Raw genomic sequence first — 17,064 nt, 5'->3', positions numbered from 1 at the left:
GGAATGTGGTCACACGCGTGGGAATGTGCTTGTGTGTATCCATGTGTGTGTAAGTGTGTGTGTGCGTCGTTGTGTGTGTGTGTGTGTGTGTGTGTGTGTGTGTGGTGTGTGTTTGTGCACAGAATGTCCTGTCTCTGTAAATGTGTGTGGGACATATTTGCGTGCGTGTGTGCCTATCTGTGTGCGTGTGTGCCTATCTGTGTGTGTGTGTGTGTGTGTGTGTGTGTGTGTGTGTGTGAGTGTGTGTGTGTGTGTGTGTGTCTGTGTGTGTGTGTGTGTGTGTGTGTGTGAGTGTGTGTGTGTGTGTGAGTGTGTGTGTGTGTGTGTGTGTGCGTGTGTGTGTGAGTGTGTGTGTGGAGCTGCAGGCTCGGCAGGGTGACAGCACACTCCACTGCTCTGTGCTGACTGCGCCATGTCCTGGGCTGGAGGGTGCCGTGCTGTGCCACCGGGCACTGGGCTGTAGAGCTGCGTCGGAGCCAAGCCTTCCGCACAGCTCTGGTGCGGCAGAGAGCTCGGCCCCATTGCTCCGTGATGCTCTCATCTACGCAGTCTGGCCGGGCCCCAGTGGCACATAACGCGATTAAACACACAGTGTTGCCGTCGCTGATTCTCCCATATGGTCGTATCCACCCAAGGGCTCCTCACTTTGGCTCCTGAAGGCCTGCAGTCCTGCAGGCCCTCCAGCTCACTTTAAATCACCAGCGCTCTCAGAACTGTGAAATGGTGCAAAACTCTGTCAACACCATGGGCTTTCAAGAGCAGCACTTAGCTGCCCTGTGATTGCCTGCTCGAAGCTGCGTAATGCTGTCACATCTCAGAGTTTACCGGATCTTTGTGGGGTGAAGCATCCTAACTCTGTCCCGAATACAGGACGCCGGGGCATGACAGAGCCATCAGCACAGTCGCTCCCTCTGAAGCCGCATGTCTAGCAGCCTAGCATAGGGGCTGTGGGTATTTTTTCATCAAGTGCAGAGCATGGCTGGGAACTGAACCCACAACATTCTGGTGTCACTCTGACTGTGATGTGACTGAGTTATTGCACTGCATTGTGGGTGAAGCCAAATGTAACCTGTATGGAAAAATACTGCACGGTGCTGTACTCCAAAAATGTGACGTAGTGTAGAACTGCACCTATGTCGCAATGGCAAGGTCCTTGCTGGTGTGGCATGTTCTACTCTGACCGCTCAGAGTGATTAACACATTTATTTGCGGTCAGCTCATTTGGCCGGCTCTGTTTAGCTCAGCTGGTATTAGTAATGGGAATGAACATCTAACCAAGCTCCCAGAAGGCCGAGGGCTCCTTCGCTTAGCAGGTGGGTTACTCATTTAGTTTATATCTGATGTTCCCAGGGATGTGGTTTCTGGACCATGGGAGCCATGTGGGACACCACTGAAATCAAGTAATGTTCTGGACTTGATTAAAATCCTGTCAATCCTCCTTCCTCCACACCACCTCTCTCTCTCTCTCTGTCTCTCTCTCTCTCTCTCTCTCTTGCTTTCTCTTTCTCTCTCTCTCTCTCTCTCTCTCTCTCTCTCATTTGATCCCTATCTCTGTCTACAGCAGGGCTGCTTCACTCTGTCCTGAGGACCACAGTACAGCATTAGGGTTGGGAGCTAAATTGTTTCAGCTGAGACAGACATTACACTCTTGTGGTTAAGCACCTAGCTTGAATGAAATGAAAACCTTCAGCCACTGCAAGGCCTGAGTTGTATAGCCCTGCTTTACAGCATGTCTGCCCATGCTGGAATAGTACATTTTCAGTGTCTCTGCTTCTCTCCCTCTCTCTGCCTCCGTCTCTTTACATCACAGTGGCCTGTCAATCTGAGTTAATGTCCTCTTTCCTCCCCCTCTCTGTCTCTTTCCTCCACCTCATCTCTCCTTCTTTCACCCTCTGCGGTGCAGTTAGGTAAGTCACATATTACATTGGCCGATTTGGATGACTGATGAGAAGTAAAGGCTTGATCGTGTTAATTTGTCAGGTCAATTGACAATATTATCTTTCCTAAACCGTACCGTGTGTCCGTACGTCACATCTGCGTCATGCATAATACGAGGAACTCCAGATATTGAACTGACACAGGGGCCAGACCCAAGGGCTGCGCAATTCAGAGGATCTTTCCTCTAAATGCATAAGATACTGTATGTTGCAGCTCTATTAAATATGTGAGCTTATGATCTTAACACACCTCTTCTGGGTGTGAATACTAGAGGACATTCAATGATGACATTCATGCAGCATTCGGAAAAGTGGTTTGTGATTCTTTGAGAAAGTGTGCCATCAGCCTAAAGGCAGGCTTTTGGCTGTATGTTTTTTTTTTAAACTTTTTTCAAGAAAGAATGACAGTGAGTATTGGAGGTCCATGTTCTGGCTATTGCTGTTGCATGGACCAGGGCTGTGCTGTTTTTGAAGCCAAAAGGTAGTGAAGAATGTGTCCAATGAGGTGAATGGGGATTTGGACTAGGGGTGTTAACCTATGATCTATGTTTCATGCCAGTTAAAAATAGAATGTACTGGAGCATTTGAACCGCATGGTGTGTGGACGTGTAAGAAGAGGACAGACCATCATCTCGTAATAATTTGAACCCGTATTTATAACGGAAACTAATTTCCAGGCATCTGTGAGTCATACCGGTGTGGATTACTCCTAATAGCATCTTCAGATGTGCTATCTCAGACTTGCTGCCTCTGTTTGCACCTCGGTGCGCTCTCTGATCTCTGTCCCATTCCTCCCCTCATTTCTCCTCACTGCAGCAGCTAATCTCCGACTTCATCTCCTCCCCTCTCCTCTCTCCTCACCCCCTCCCTCTCCCCCTCCTCTCTCTCCCCCCCCAGTACAGAGATGAGAGATGTATCACCCTTCTTCACCCTGTATGTGCTTGTCCACACGCACACCTGTACAGGTGTGTTTGCAGTTGTGGTATTATGCACAGGGATTATGCAAAGGTCAAAATCACGGATACCTGTTAAACATTTTCAACTAAAGGCAAAACAGACCAAATACATTTTTACCTGGGGCCATAGTCCAGGAGACATTGTGACTGACTGAGTGGTTGACAGGACAGCACTGAATAGCAGAATTATTCATTGACTCATTAGTTCACAGATTGACTAGTGCTGTGACTTTCTGATAAACTGACAGAGCGATAAACCGTCAGACACACTGTGTTTGAATACAAAAACTGCAAGAGTTTGACAGACTTCCTCTTTGTGCGATACCGTGCCTGTGATTTCTGAGGTTGGCTTTGGCAGTACCGTTCTTTGTGCAGTCTGGCTAATACAGCATTTGTGAATTCTCAGTTTGAATTTGAATTTGCAAGGGAGAGAGAGAGAGAGGGAGGGAGAGAGAGAGAGAGAGAGAGAGAAGGAGAGAGAGGAAGAGAGATGTTGTAGAACCTGGGCCGTGAGAGCAAGTTACGGGGGAGAATGCACTGCAGTAATCTGGAAAGTAGGTCACTTTGAGACTAGTGAGAAACATGGCAGAGAGCGAGGGAGAAAGAAAGGGACAGGGAGAAATTAATACAGGGAAGAATGGACAGGCAGGAAAGAAATCATTCGGAGATTAACAGGAGGAAGACTAAGTCAATACGCTTCCCTTGATTCTGTCCTTTCTTTTGCTCCCGTGGAGGGCAGCCGATTCTCTGTGCACCCTACCGTAATGCTGCGTGTCATGTCAGACTTAAACGGTGTGAAATTTAAACTCTCTGCCATTTCAGATTTAAAATGTGGCCTGGTGAGCAAGAAAGTCAAAAGGGGGTAAAAGGAGGAAGGACAGTTTAATGTATCTGTGTCACATGCATCTACCCATCCACCCACATTGCATGTTCAGGTATTATGACACTTTCTCATCAATGTGGTAAAACATTATTCATTCAGTCCCTCTTCATAGCACATTTATTCTCCTATTTGAAGTCATCTTGGTCACTTACTGCATGTCAGTATAGCTATTCATATATGAAAGGTATAGATACATAACACATTTATGAAATAATCATTTAGTCAGTGGGTTTATGTTTTATGAATTTAATTCTGTGTCCTGTATGTCTTCCCAGTCTTGATGTTTTCTCTATCCTTTCTCATTCCTTCCTCACCGTTAATCAGTGTTTCCCACCATACTCTTGCAGATCTGCCTTTCATTCTCTGTGCTTTCGCCTAACCTCTTCAAATTGAAAGTATCTGGTTCGCGTTACCAATTGCAGAGCCAGAGCTGTAAGTGATACGGAGCTGTCCAATGATTTCAGAAACTCTGTATTAAAGAGCGAAGGGGAAAATGTTAGCATGGCTCCCATGCAGCGGTGGGACCAATGAATCAGTCAATTAACCAAGCGGTCAATCAATCAATTGATCAGATTTGGTTTGGAATATGACCCTTCACAACAGGACTGTGACAAGGCACAGTTGGGAAGTCTTTGCCAAGGCTGGTGAGGAACAGCGATCATAGGGAATCTGCTTTATGCTGGGCTGTTACTCCCCTCTGAGGAAACTGGTATCCTCATAAGCTGAATTAGTTCTGTTCACGTTTGGGTCTTTCCTTGCCTTCCCCTATCACACCAGCACTCGCATGTTGGGTTAACGCGCTAACGGCTTAAACGGGGAGTGAGAAACACACACTTGTGTGAGCTGGGGAGAGATGGAGAGGTGGAGACCAGAGGAAGAGAAGGCAGACAGATCGGTTCCTCCCCGTGTGTGAAGCACTGCTAAATACCGCCTCCAGTGAAGAAGAGTGAGAAAATAAGAGTGTAAAAAAGAAAAAGAGGGTGGAGGGTGGTGGAGGCTTTTGTAATTTTTAAGTTTGGAAGTAGGGCAAAGAACAAAAAAGGAGTTAACAAGAATAGAGAAAGGGAGATAACATTCATGAGTGAGGGATCATGGAAGTGGCCAGAAGAAGATGGAGGGATGGAGTGAAGCAGATGGGGGAAGGCAGATTCACCTTTTTTTGGCTGTTCTGTGTTTATGCAAGCATACTGTTTCTTATTATTCAATCTGTAGACTTTGATCAGGAATTTCCAAGTTTCCAAGCCGTTTAAATGTTTTTTTTTTTTTTGCTTTTTTATTTAAGTGCTCTAGATCTCTGTCTTGTTCATTTTCTTTTGTAATGTTCTCGGAGCAGAGTATACAGAGTATAGACAGCATGTATCTCAGAGTATACAATACAATAAAGTCCATTGGTGAAATACAGTGTAGATGTGGAATTAAATTCATGACGCACTGCGTTTTGTGGGTAGCACTTAACCAGAATGCTGAATTACGTCCTGAGTGTGTTTGTGGTTCTCAATATGGGGGGAAATTTAAAGGGTAGCGAAGCACTAAAATAATGTTGCAAGGCAGAATTTGTTTTTGATGACAGACTGAAATATTTATTCCCCGTCTATTTTCCATACATCTCAAAAAGCAGATTTGTGTTTTGAGACGTGAACCTTTCTTTTCCATACCTCCGCCCTTATGGAAAATGTCGCTAAAGACGGAGGTACGGCAAAGAGAACACTGTCCAGGAGGTGTCAATCATTGCAGCATAGAAACAGACAGTCTTAGCTCCTGTCAGGGGAGATACAGCTGGGCGAGGGAATTAATGTGATTGTGACCTACATCCCTTACCTCACTAGAGGAAGGTACCACTTAACTACTTTGTAAAATGACCCATCTTTCTGCTTGGCAAAGTCAGTATTTGTCTTAAAATGTTTAAAATATCATTGTGGTCTGTGTTACAAAGCTGACTAGAAATTACCTAGAGCAAAGACAGTTTACAGTTTACTGTAAATATGTTTGAAATGTTGAATTAAACTTATTGGACAGTTTCTGAAAGGTTTATTTCACTTTTTTACAGTGCAGCCAGTTGTTTAGTAAAGGAACGACAAATATCCCACCAGCACAATCAGCAGATTGAGGAGATTGTTACACCAGCGCTTTACTTTATTCAATGTATAAACAGTATTAGCATCTGATTTATGAGGCCGCTGTGTGATGGATTGTTAAATTAGTTCATGCTAATAGGGATTGGGAATTACTTTGACTGAGCTAGGAATCTCACAGGAGCATCTCAGACCTTGATTCTGCTGCCTTTTTTTCTATCGTGTGAAAATTGACTTATGCCAATGAGAGATGTCCTGAAAGACAACCAAGCAAATTGGCACCTTTATCTTATCTATTTTTAACAGTATGTGTATATTGTGTATCCACATATTAATGGTTTGTGTCTGTGCCTGTTGTCCATTGAGTGTGAATGGGAGTAGAGCATTTGCCTTTTTGCACTGTGTCTCAAGAGATTGGATCAGGCACTTCTCAAGACAGCCGCTGCTCTGTGGCCAAGCTTCTTGAAGGACCCCAAGTCACACAGGCAGCTTGCTGCATAGACGTCGAGAGAGTGTGTGAAGGTGGGGGTGGAGGTGGTGGAAGGGGGAGGGAGGAGGAGCAAAGTGTGTGTGTGTGTGTGTGTGTGTGTGGGGGGGGGGGGGGGGGGGGGGGGTTGAAGTATAGGGAGGGCTGGAGAGAGAGAGGGAGGCAGGGAGAGGGAGAGAGGGGGGATGGAGGTTGTGACAGTGACAGGAAAAGATTCTTGTGTAAAAGAAATGGTTTATCTTATAGGAAGGGGGAGGAGAAGGGCAGTAAGCAAGGGGAAGGGCGGATGAGAGAACTGCAGAGGGAAAAAGGAAGCTGCACACACACATACATAAACAACTGTAAGCAAGACTGAGAGAGACGGAGAGAGAGAAAGAGAGAGAGTCTGACATACATAGATTAACAGGGCTGCATTGATCTAGATTGATAGGTTGAAGACAGAGAGAGAATGGCATACACTTTACACTGGTAGCTACACACACAGACAGATCAATAGACATATATCTGTGTGAGAGCGAACATGACATCCCTGTTTTGATAATGCTGCCTGTGCATCTCACATAGTCCCATAATTCATTATCTCTCTCTCTCTCACCCTCTTTCTGGCTCAGCGCAGTGTCAATGAGATTGCAGCATTCAGTGAGCTTATACTATATTAACCCCCTCCTCCTCTCCCTCTCTCTTTTTCCTCCTGCCGCTTCGTGGTGTTTGGCTCCCTCTGTCTTCAGCCTTTCTCCCTCTCCAGACCTGCAATTCACAGTGTTGCACTTCTGTAATTTTCCAATCAGGCTTAATAAGGATGTATGGTGTCTGCTTGTCAATGGCCCTATTCTCACTGTGCGCCGAAGGTTGGACGTTGCGTTTCCCAGCATGCAGTCTGGAGATATTCGTGCTTTGCATTGCAAATTCTGTCCATGTATTACAGAACCTTTTATTATTAATAATTAACAATAATGTAAACCCGCCCTCCCACTCTTTATTTCAAAGGGTTACTGTATGACGATCTGCTACATGATATTTAATGCAAATAATATGGGGATTTTGTTCATATTGTTTTTGTTCGGAAAGTATGTACTTTATTGCACCAAAATCTGGCAACATAATATTTTGATACAACAGGAATCTCAGTGACTGGAACCCCTTAGTCAAACCAGGAAGAAACTCAGAGGGTATAGTCTCCCCCGAGTGATAAGCAATTGTTGAGACTCACAGCCTTTCCTGTCTGTGTGTGTGTATTATCACCTTTTTCTCTTTTGTCTTTCTCTCATCCTCCAGTATGTGGCGTTCGGCTCCCTGCTGTTTATCCTCATCTCCATCTCCACCTTCTGCCTGGAGACGCATGAGGCCTTCAACACCATCTACAACAAGACGGAGAACGTGACGGTGGGCAACGTCACGCAGGAGGAGGTGGTCTTCGAGGTGGTCACCGACAGCTGGCTCACCTACGTGGAGGGCGTGTGCGTCATCTGGTTCACCATCGAGGTCCTGCTCCGCGTCACCTTCTGCCCCGACAAGGCCGAGTTCTTCAAGAGCACCCTCAACATCATCGACTTTGTGGCCATCCTGCCCTTCTACCTGGAGGTGGGGCTGAGCGGCCTGTCCTCCAAGGCCGCGAAAGATGTGCTGGGCTTCCTGCGAGTTGTCCGCTTCGTCCGAATCCTCCGAATCTTCAAGCTGACCCGCCACTTCGTGGGCCTGCGGGTCTTGGGCCACACCCTGAGAGCCAGCACCAATGAGTTCCTCCTGCTCATCATCTTCCTGGCCCTGGGGGTCCTGATCTTCGCCACCATGATCTACTACGCCGAGAGAATTGGCGCAGAACCGGGCGACCCCACCGCCAGTGCCCACACTAACTTCAAGAACATCCCCATCGGGTTCTGGTGGGCTGTGGTGACCATGACAACGCTGGGCTACGGGGACATGTACCCGGTCACATGGTCGGGGATGCTGGTCGGCGCATTGTGTGCTTTGGCCGGCGTGTTGACCATCGCCATGCCCGTCCCCGTCATTGTCAACAACTTCGGGATGTACTACTCCCTGGCCATGGCCAAACAGAAGCTGCCTAAGAAGAAGAACAAGCATATCCCCCGGGCCCCCCAACCCGGCTCACCTAACTACTGCAAACCCGACGCCCTGGCAATGGCCACTGCCTCACCCCACAGGATCTTGGGGAATGTGCTGGGCGGGGTTGTTGGGTCAGGAAGCGTAGGGGGGGACTGTCCCCTGGCACAAGAGGAGATTATTGAAATCAACCGCGCAGGTGAGTATGGTCTTTGTCTGTTTCCGGTTTGCCTTGTAGAGGAAGGGCCAGCAGAGGTGCCCTAGTCCTTAACCCTCTTCCGTATTGTCCCATAATGCCTCCTACCAGTGTTGACCAGGATGTTGGTCAGTTAAATCAAATGTAAATCAAATCAAAATCTGAAAGCCTGTGGTTTTAATTCAAAATGAATTATGTCATCACTACCCCACATGAGGATTTTTTATTCAGATTCCAGATCAGAAGGTTGTTTTGGGATAACAAACACCAGCCTTCATTACTCACATCTTTAAAAAATCTGCCTAATGTAATCTTGAAATTCTGTATTAAATACCCAAAAAATTTATAATGTAAATAAGTAAGGTGCTACTACTGTGTGCACTTTAAGTCAAGTAGGTATACTTAAAGAGCACACCTTAGTGCCTAACGAGCACCATATAATGAACCATAGTGACTAACTGGCAGGTTTCTTTAAGAGCAGCTTCCACACTGAAAAATTCACATACAGTGGGTCTCACAACTGAAGTGGAGCTTTCACAATAAAGGTGATTGACTGGATTTCCAATTACAGTGCTGACCTTGAAACCACATGAAACAAGACCTACTGTAAATCACAGCCTGTGGTGGACGGGTCCAGTGTTTTGATTCAATTTCTGCGAGTTCTGCGATTCTACATTCAGATATTTAACAACAGATATTTAACAGCAGTCAATACAGTCAACATACATACGTACATACATTCAGATCATGTATATAAGGACAAAGGAGCAATATTCAGCTATTGCTTAAATCTGACTGCTTTGTCATAATTCAAGTAAAAAGTAATTCATTCTGTGATGACATGCTGTTTGTTGAAAGTGTAGCTGCTCAGGTCTGAGAAATGCTAATCTTGTTCCTCGTGGTGAATGAACAGCAGTCACGCTCAGGCCTCTGTATATGAAATATACCTGCATGTCTCAAATAGTGCAGAATCCTTCTGCAGCTGTGATTGCATTGATGTGATTGCAGCTTTCTCCAAACAATGTACTTGTACTCCAAACACTCAACGTTATGTTTTCACACGAAAACCGAGGGCACAGAATTTTAACAGTTTGAATATGTGTGTGTGTGCGTGTGTGTGTGTGTGTGTGTGTGTGTGTGTGTGTGTGTGTGTGTGTGCGTGTGTGTGTGTGTGTGTGTGTGTGTGTGTCCTTGGATGTGGACATGTAAGTAGGTGCCAGTCCATCATCAGCAATTTTAATTAAATATCTGTATAAGCCATGAAATAGCATGTTCTGTAAAATCACAACAGAAAGCAGATAGAGCTCTAGCCTCAGATGGTGATCCAGTAATCTGCCAGTTGCTGCCTCTAATTCGGATGCCTTGACGTGAGGCACAGTATAAATATTTGGTTGTAAAATGGGCTTGTCAGACCTCGGAGTTTGATGGAAGACAGAAATGTAATTAAACTTAGACTGAGGGGATTATGCCCAGCGAGATACTTGACACCGTTTGAGATGGCTTTAAATCAAAAGCTCGCCCACCCGTTAATCGTTTAGTTCAGAGCCTGTACCAAGGGTGGCTTTGCGTCTCGTGTCAGGGGGTTGGGGGGGGGGGGGGGGGGTTCAGGTCGTACCCCCGAGGAGAGCCATCTTCAGTGTTCAGGAATTTATGATCGGCTGGTGAACTCATGTTGCTGGAAGCACGCCATCTGTCACCAAAGAGTAAATACAGTATTAAAAAAATGAAAATGCTTTCAACATTGGTATGAGGGAGATAAGTAGCCATCCGTTAGGATTTTCACAGAAACTAAAAATGTTACCACATACATATCCTCCATGTCTCATAAACATATTCTCTTGTGCTGCAAATGAAATTCTGTCCCCAGAGACAAACCTTAAAGGACATCTTGGGCTGTTCTTTGGAAGAAAAAAGAAAGATTTTACCTCACAAATGCCATTTGACAAGTTTGTCTTAATTGGAGATTGAACTCAGTGTTAGGTTTTCTGGAAAGAGTCAATGAGCAGTTTGAAATGAACCCTAAGGGAAAGTGTTTAGCCTATCAGCTACATGCTGAGTCAGCAGGCCTTAAGGCTGCTTCAGAAATGCATGCTGTTTTCCTAGCATTTGCTTCTCACAGAACCACCCTGGGGCACATTTACCAAGTGCCACAGCAAATGCCATCTTTACAAGATGTCAGGGCTCTATTTATTGGGGGGGGCGCTGTACCTGTTTCCTTTTTCAAGCATGCTGTGAGCTTTCTGTACAAAAGAAATAGAATTGTATATCCAATTTCTACACTATAGTTTATGACCTTTAATACTATGATTTACACTTACTGCGTGCCAATTTATGACCTTTAAAGGCGGTATTTATTACATTAACTGAGGCTTTGCATTTCTTTAGCTGTAAAAAGGCAAACTTAAGCCAAACAAAGCACTTGCCGTATGCTTGGTAAAGTCAACCAAAAGTCTAAACATAATTAGTGTTTTTTTTTTGAGGGTCAAATGAATGAAAATCACTATTTATATGCAAATGTTAGAATATTACGCTGGAGTGGCCGCAGTGACTCCATGGGGTACCGTGTTGCTTGGTGTGCATTTGTGCGTGTGCGCGTGCGTGTGTGCATGTGTGTGTGCACGCGTGGATTTGGGTTTTGTGTATGTGTGTGTAATGATTAGCTTCATGGGGGTAGCCCCAGAGATGAGTGAAGTGCCTGAGGTCGTCACACTGGGGGATCTGCCTCTGTCATTCCCTCACCCACACTAAAGAGAGACACATGGTGACAGCCACCCAAAGGAGACCACCCTGGAGCTTGCGTTCCTGTGCATTTATCAAGTGATTGTTTTAAACAAGGAAAACAAAGAATCTCCTTTAAAAAACTATCTAGAAAATTTTCATGTTTATTTCATTTACGCTTTCAATTTGAAGTGCAAGCCTGCAGAGGCTCATACAGTCTGGATCAATGTCTTTTGTCACGGCTATGTGAAATATCACATTAACTTGTATTTTCTCCAAGGTCTACAAGGGGCTGAACGGTGACTGTCCCTTTGAAACTCCTCTTCTTGACGGTGCAATGTATCCAGAAAGTTCTCTCACTCCATTGACTTTGTGGATACTGCATTTGTCAGCAGTTCCAGATGGTGTGTTTCCGTTTTTGGATGGAAATGCACACATCTGTATGTGCTTTTTTATCCCTCCATTTTTAGGAGCAAGTCATTTTCCCTTGAAATTATCAGTTAGCATTTAGCTAATGTGTAAACATTCTCTCTTGCTTTCTCTCTCCCTTTCTATCTCTCTCTTTACGAGGCTTTGCCATGGGTTATTTCTGTAAATTGTTGAGCAGTAACTCACGTCAGATTAGATTTGACAGCTGTGTCGGAAGCTATAAGCACAAGCTCCCCTGCAGCATTTCCTCTGCACCCTTTCTCTCTCTTTCTCTCTCTCCCTCTCTCTCTCTCCTCTGCAGTATTAATGTGCTGCAGTGTCCTGTCCAGCATGTGCACAGTTTTCCGTTCACCTCTCCCATCTTTGTAATGTTAGTGTACGGGACTCTTTGTTCAGTCACTCCCTCCTTGTGAAGTTCTCCATCGCATTCTCAGGGGTTAAGGTCTGTCATGACGGCCAGTGTGTGGGCTCTGCGCTGTGGGATGGTGATGCTTCATTGAGAAAGCACCTGCCTTTCTTGCATGCCTCACTGTGCAGTGTAACATCTAAGTGCGCCCATTCAGCGCAGCGTGTCACTTCGTAAAGCTCTCCCTCTGGTCCCTCCAGGCTGAAATATGACCATGCCACAAGTGTGGCCACGAGAAACTGATGTTCGTTTTTTCCCTTCTCCCACCTCCTTCTGATTCCCTCACCTCTCTGCTCCCATTTCCCCCCTCAACTCCTTACCTTTCACTGATTTCTCTGTTCAATCTTTATATAACCTTTGCGCATCCACCTTGCCCTTGCATTTTGCACTCATTCCGATGTCCTCTTTGTCCATCTCTCTTTCGCTTCTGTTTCTCTGCCCTCTCCTTCCCTTCGTCCCCACCATTTTGTCCTCCTCACCGCCTCCTCACCCTTCCCCTTCCTTTGCCCACGTCTCCTTCCCACCAGACTCCAAGCAAAATGGAGATGCGGCCAACGCGGCCCTGGCCAATGAGGATTGCCCCACCATTGACCAGGTGCTGGGCCCGGAGGAGAAGAGCCCGGCAGCGGGCGGGATCGGCCGGGAGCGTTACCAGCACGACCGCGCCTGCTTCCTGCTCAGCACCGGCGAGTTCAGGGCCACAGACGGGAATGTGAGGAAAGGTACGCTGCGCCACACGGGCATGCATACACATACACACACACACACACACACACACACACACACACACACATACAGAACATATATGCACAGAAACACACACACACAGAAGGTGCAGACACTCAGCGATACTCCAGATTATAGCCCCCTGTTCCTTCTCCCTTTCATTCCAACTCCCCTTCATATTGTCCCATATTTGCCTGTTTGATAATAGGGATTCTTGTCAGTCGGTTCTAGAGCAGCATGATACATCATGTGCTTCCTCACTCCATACAAAAAGGAAGGCAAAAATGAGTGGAAATTGACAATGAGCTCAAGGAAGCAATACCATACATTCACCCTCATTTGAGAAATCATTACTCTAATGACTGCATCCCCGATACCTATGACCATTCCTTCCCAAACTCAAAGGTATTTCATTTAATACAGCCCCATTCCAGTACCTATCTCCTTAGCATCTCCAATTCTCTTCAGCCGTTTCCTCTCCCATATCAGTTTCTGTTATACTGCAGTTTATATACAAAGGGGAAGACAAAACAGCCGGCCGGCAAAAGCCATGGGAGTGAAGGGAGCTGAGAAAGGTCTGACTTCTCTCACGCTCTGGCTCGGTGGAAGAGATACGAGGGAAACATACAAAAATATCAGTACAATTCACCCTTACTGGATTTAGTTCAGACAGAAGAGCCCTATATTCATCTTAGTGCCCGAGATCTATCATTTACAGGAAAAGAACAGGGAGCCGCCTGCTGTCGGTCTCCATCTGTGCAGGTCGCCCCTCAGCATCTGCTGAGAGAGAGGAAGAACAAACTCCGGCACACCCGCAGGTTAACACACCTGTGTGGGCAGTGCCACGCTGCCACCAAAGCTCTGAGTTCTTTTTCTGCTGGAGAAAAAATAGGTGTCAGTGCCGACTGTACAGCCTCAGCCGTGAGCGCTCAAAAATAAGCATATCTTCTGCTCAATCTGCTGAGCGCCCAGTGATTTGGGAACATGCACATTATATTTGAAAAGGGAGGGAGAAAAAGAGAGACATTATCTTAACCCCTGCCTCTGAGTTCCCTGCCACAGAGTTGGTGCGGATGAAGTGATCTTCTTCTCCTGACATTCAAACTTGTGGCTGTCGCGATGGACACAAAGTGCTAGATGCTGTCTTCTGCCTTCCGATGTTATCTCCTTGTTAGATTTTAACAGAACTGTGAAAGCAGACAGACGGTAAGTACGGTATAAGTTGTTACGTCTTTGTAACATTCTTACAGTCCACAGACTTCAGTGTCAGGGGCTGATGTTTGTCGGAGTATAATCTGACAGCTTCTGGGAGCTGAAACTCAGACCTCAACAGATTTTATGCCAGAGCATGGCATAAAGAAAATATCAGTGAACTTCCTTGCTGATATTCTTCAGATTTTGATATAATATACATTGATTGCATTACCTCATACATCTGCAAAACTGTACTGTGCTGTGCTGTGTCATAATGCAGTGCAACGTTAACTCTATTCATAGCATAGCTTCATAGCAATTTACACTACTGTGCAGGAGGCTATATTGCATTTCATTCAGCTTGCTGTTGTTTCTGCGTCCAGCTCTGTCCTGGCTCTCTCACTGTGCCTCATGGTTTCTATCTTTCTGTCCTTCCTCCTGTCTCTTTCACTGTTTTTTCCCTTTCTTTCTTTATTTCTCTCTTTCTTTCTTTCTTTGTCTCTTTCTCTCTTTCTTTCTTTCTGTCTTGCTTTCATTCATTGCTTTATTGGTCATTGCTTTCTCTCTCTTCCTCTTTCTCTCCTCCCCACACCCTGTCTTTGCTTGCTTGCTCCCCATCCCTCACCTCTCTCCTCTCCATCCCTCACCTCTCTCCTCCGCACTCCCCACTCCTCCTCTCCAATCTCTCCTCCTCTGAACCCCTCACCCTCTCTGCCTGCTTTACTCCACTGCCTGCATCCACATGCTTACTGCCCCTTCCTTCTTGCCCACCATTTTTTTTTTTACTGGCCTCAAACCCTCATTTACCCTCCCTTTCTGTCACTCCGTTCACCTCCTTCCTTTTTCCACCAAACGTACCCCCAATACCAACCTTTAACCACATCCCCCTCCCCTTGCACTACGTCCTTGAAACCCACCCCAACACTACCCCCTCACAAACACCAGACGCCGCAGCAGCCAGTCCGGTCTCACCTCCGAGCGAGGAATGGTTCAAGCCGGAGGGGCCCCTGTTACGACAGGACCTCAATGCAAACTCTGCCTCTTCTTGGATCAAACCATAGCACCCAGAGGTAACACTGTAATGCCACACATTGATTCAGACGAACACTGTACTTTTTCAACACTGACAGTGACAGACACACATGCACAGGATCACAGCATAAAATTTGTGTGTAGTATCTTATCCTGTTTCTATTTAGTGGCAATACTTAAATTATGTGTTTTAGTATGATTCCACGTTGGGTCATACATATTTGAAAAGAGGTGATGCAAATGCATGAACACACACACATGCACCCACCCAACACACACACACACACACACACACAAATCATAGCAAAGCAGCACTCATGAAATGCCTTGTGTGGTGTATCTTTTAACAATGCATGACAACGAATTGCTGGTGAATGTGACTTGTTACAGTTGTGTCCTATATTTATTCACTGTGGGTTAATGTTCTAACTGTACAATATATCTGTGACTTTATGTATAAAGTGGGTGGAAATTTGTGTGTGTGTGTGTGTGTGTGTGTGTGTGTGTGTGTGTGTGTGTGTATGTGTATGTGTGTTTGTGTGTGTGTTTAACTTTTTGACAAATGCTGTTTATACTGGGTTAAGGTTGGGTTAATGTCGATTGGTATATCTAAACCCGGTGTCTATAATCCTGTCATTTCCCTAAAGTAGGCTTGCCCTCTTTTGTTACCCCTTCCACATTCATCCTGTGATCCCCTGTGTTTCACCCTACCATATCTTCTCCCACTTACATTTCCACTTTCAGCATTAACCCAGCCAAAGCCCAGTTTTATTTGTTACAAGTCATACCATAAGCTAGTTAAATCCATGGGCTCTCTCCTCACCAAAGAGCACAAGCTGCATGTGTGAGGAAACAGAAAATCTGCCTTGAGCAAGTCTGCCAAATGAATGTCCATGACTCATCAGAACCTGGTCACTATACTTAATTGCGCTGCACTAAATGAGCTGCACTAACGCAATGCCATATGGATGATATAATAATATCATGTACAGAAGCGCACTCGGCTTTTTCCCATAGGTTTCTCAAGCGTAGTCTTTGAAGAGAGTGGCTGTTTTTTTGCCGTGGGCTGCATCGGGTTGCGAGAGGCTGTGTGCGTCGTGTGCTGTTCAGCTGTGTCACATTTGTGCATTGGCTACTGTTGTCATTACAGTGTGTCTTTCGATGCCATTCAAGTTCGTGTGTTGTCTGATGTGCTTTGTGTTGTTGTCTTCTTCCTCAGGTTGTGTCATATCATGCGTTTGTATGTCAGCTATTGTTGTTATGTATTACGTTGTGTTGCCGTCCTCCCAGTTCCTTTTGTGTGTAGTACTTTGTGTTTCCGTCTCTTGTGCGTTGCTGTCCCCCTCTTTCCGCCAATGGTATTTGCTCTGGTAGATCTACACGACTAATAATTATATCACTCGACAGCTCGTTTTGCACGAGTTCTCAAATTTCAGGAATAAGAAAAAAAAAAAACAAAGGGTTAAATACGTTGCGTGTTTTATAACTTGCAATCTCTTTTCCACTCGTGATCTTTGCTTTGCTTTCGTTATTTCGAATGAAATTAAACTAGAAACCGTTCTAGGTTTCCAGATTTGCTCACTCCTACCAGGGTAAATGGCCAGTGGTGTTTCTGAAGCTGGTTATACACAGCTCATCACTTTGGGGTAAACTGAATAGTATTCCATTACTGATGAAACAGGGAACCCAGCTCACGTGAATGGAGGAAGGTCTAAACCCTAGTCCTCGTGCATTTCTCTCTGTCATGTGGGCTTGGCCAGGAGAATGCAGCGGAGGAGCCTCTATCATTATACTCGCTATAGCTATAAACGCACCTCAAGACCTCAGTGAAAACAAATGTGACGTGAGCGCTGCATTTTTAATGGAATACTTTTCACTTGACCTTTAACCACGTACTTCAGTACTGAGTGCATCAGCTCTTGCGAACACAAACGTCGCCCTGGCAGTTACATTGAAAGGGCCGTTAC

General features: G+C 45.6%; 1 protein-coding gene across 5 annotated transcripts in view; it reads left to right on the top strand.

The window, feature by feature from the left end:
• kcnc3a (potassium voltage-gated channel, Shaw-related subfamily, member 3a) overlaps positions 1–17,064 on the top strand; it is a 59,408-nt gene that overhangs the window by 21,002 nt on the left and 21,342 nt on the right. For 4 of the 5 annotated variants that reach the window (XM_036553465.1, XM_036553463.1, XM_036553464.1 and 1 more), the window contains exons 2-3: positions 7,611–8,595; positions 12,673–12,867. In XM_036553465.1, the coding sequence (XP_036409358.1) occupies positions 7,611–8,595; positions 12,673–12,867 (1,180 nt within the window). Of the gene's footprint in view, positions 1–7,610; positions 8,596–12,672; positions 12,868–15,010; positions 15,136–17,064 lie in introns of all 5 variants that reach the window. The other variant, XM_036553462.1, reaches the window with a different exon arrangement.

The sequence above is a fragment of the Megalops cyprinoides genome, chromosome 19, assembly GCF_013368585.1.
Source record: "Megalops cyprinoides isolate fMegCyp1 chromosome 19, fMegCyp1.pri, whole genome shotgun sequence".
Lineage (NCBI taxonomy): Eukaryota > Metazoa > Chordata > Actinopteri > Elopiformes > Megalopidae > Megalops > Megalops cyprinoides.
This window is presented reverse-complemented; position numbering and strand designations above follow the sequence as displayed.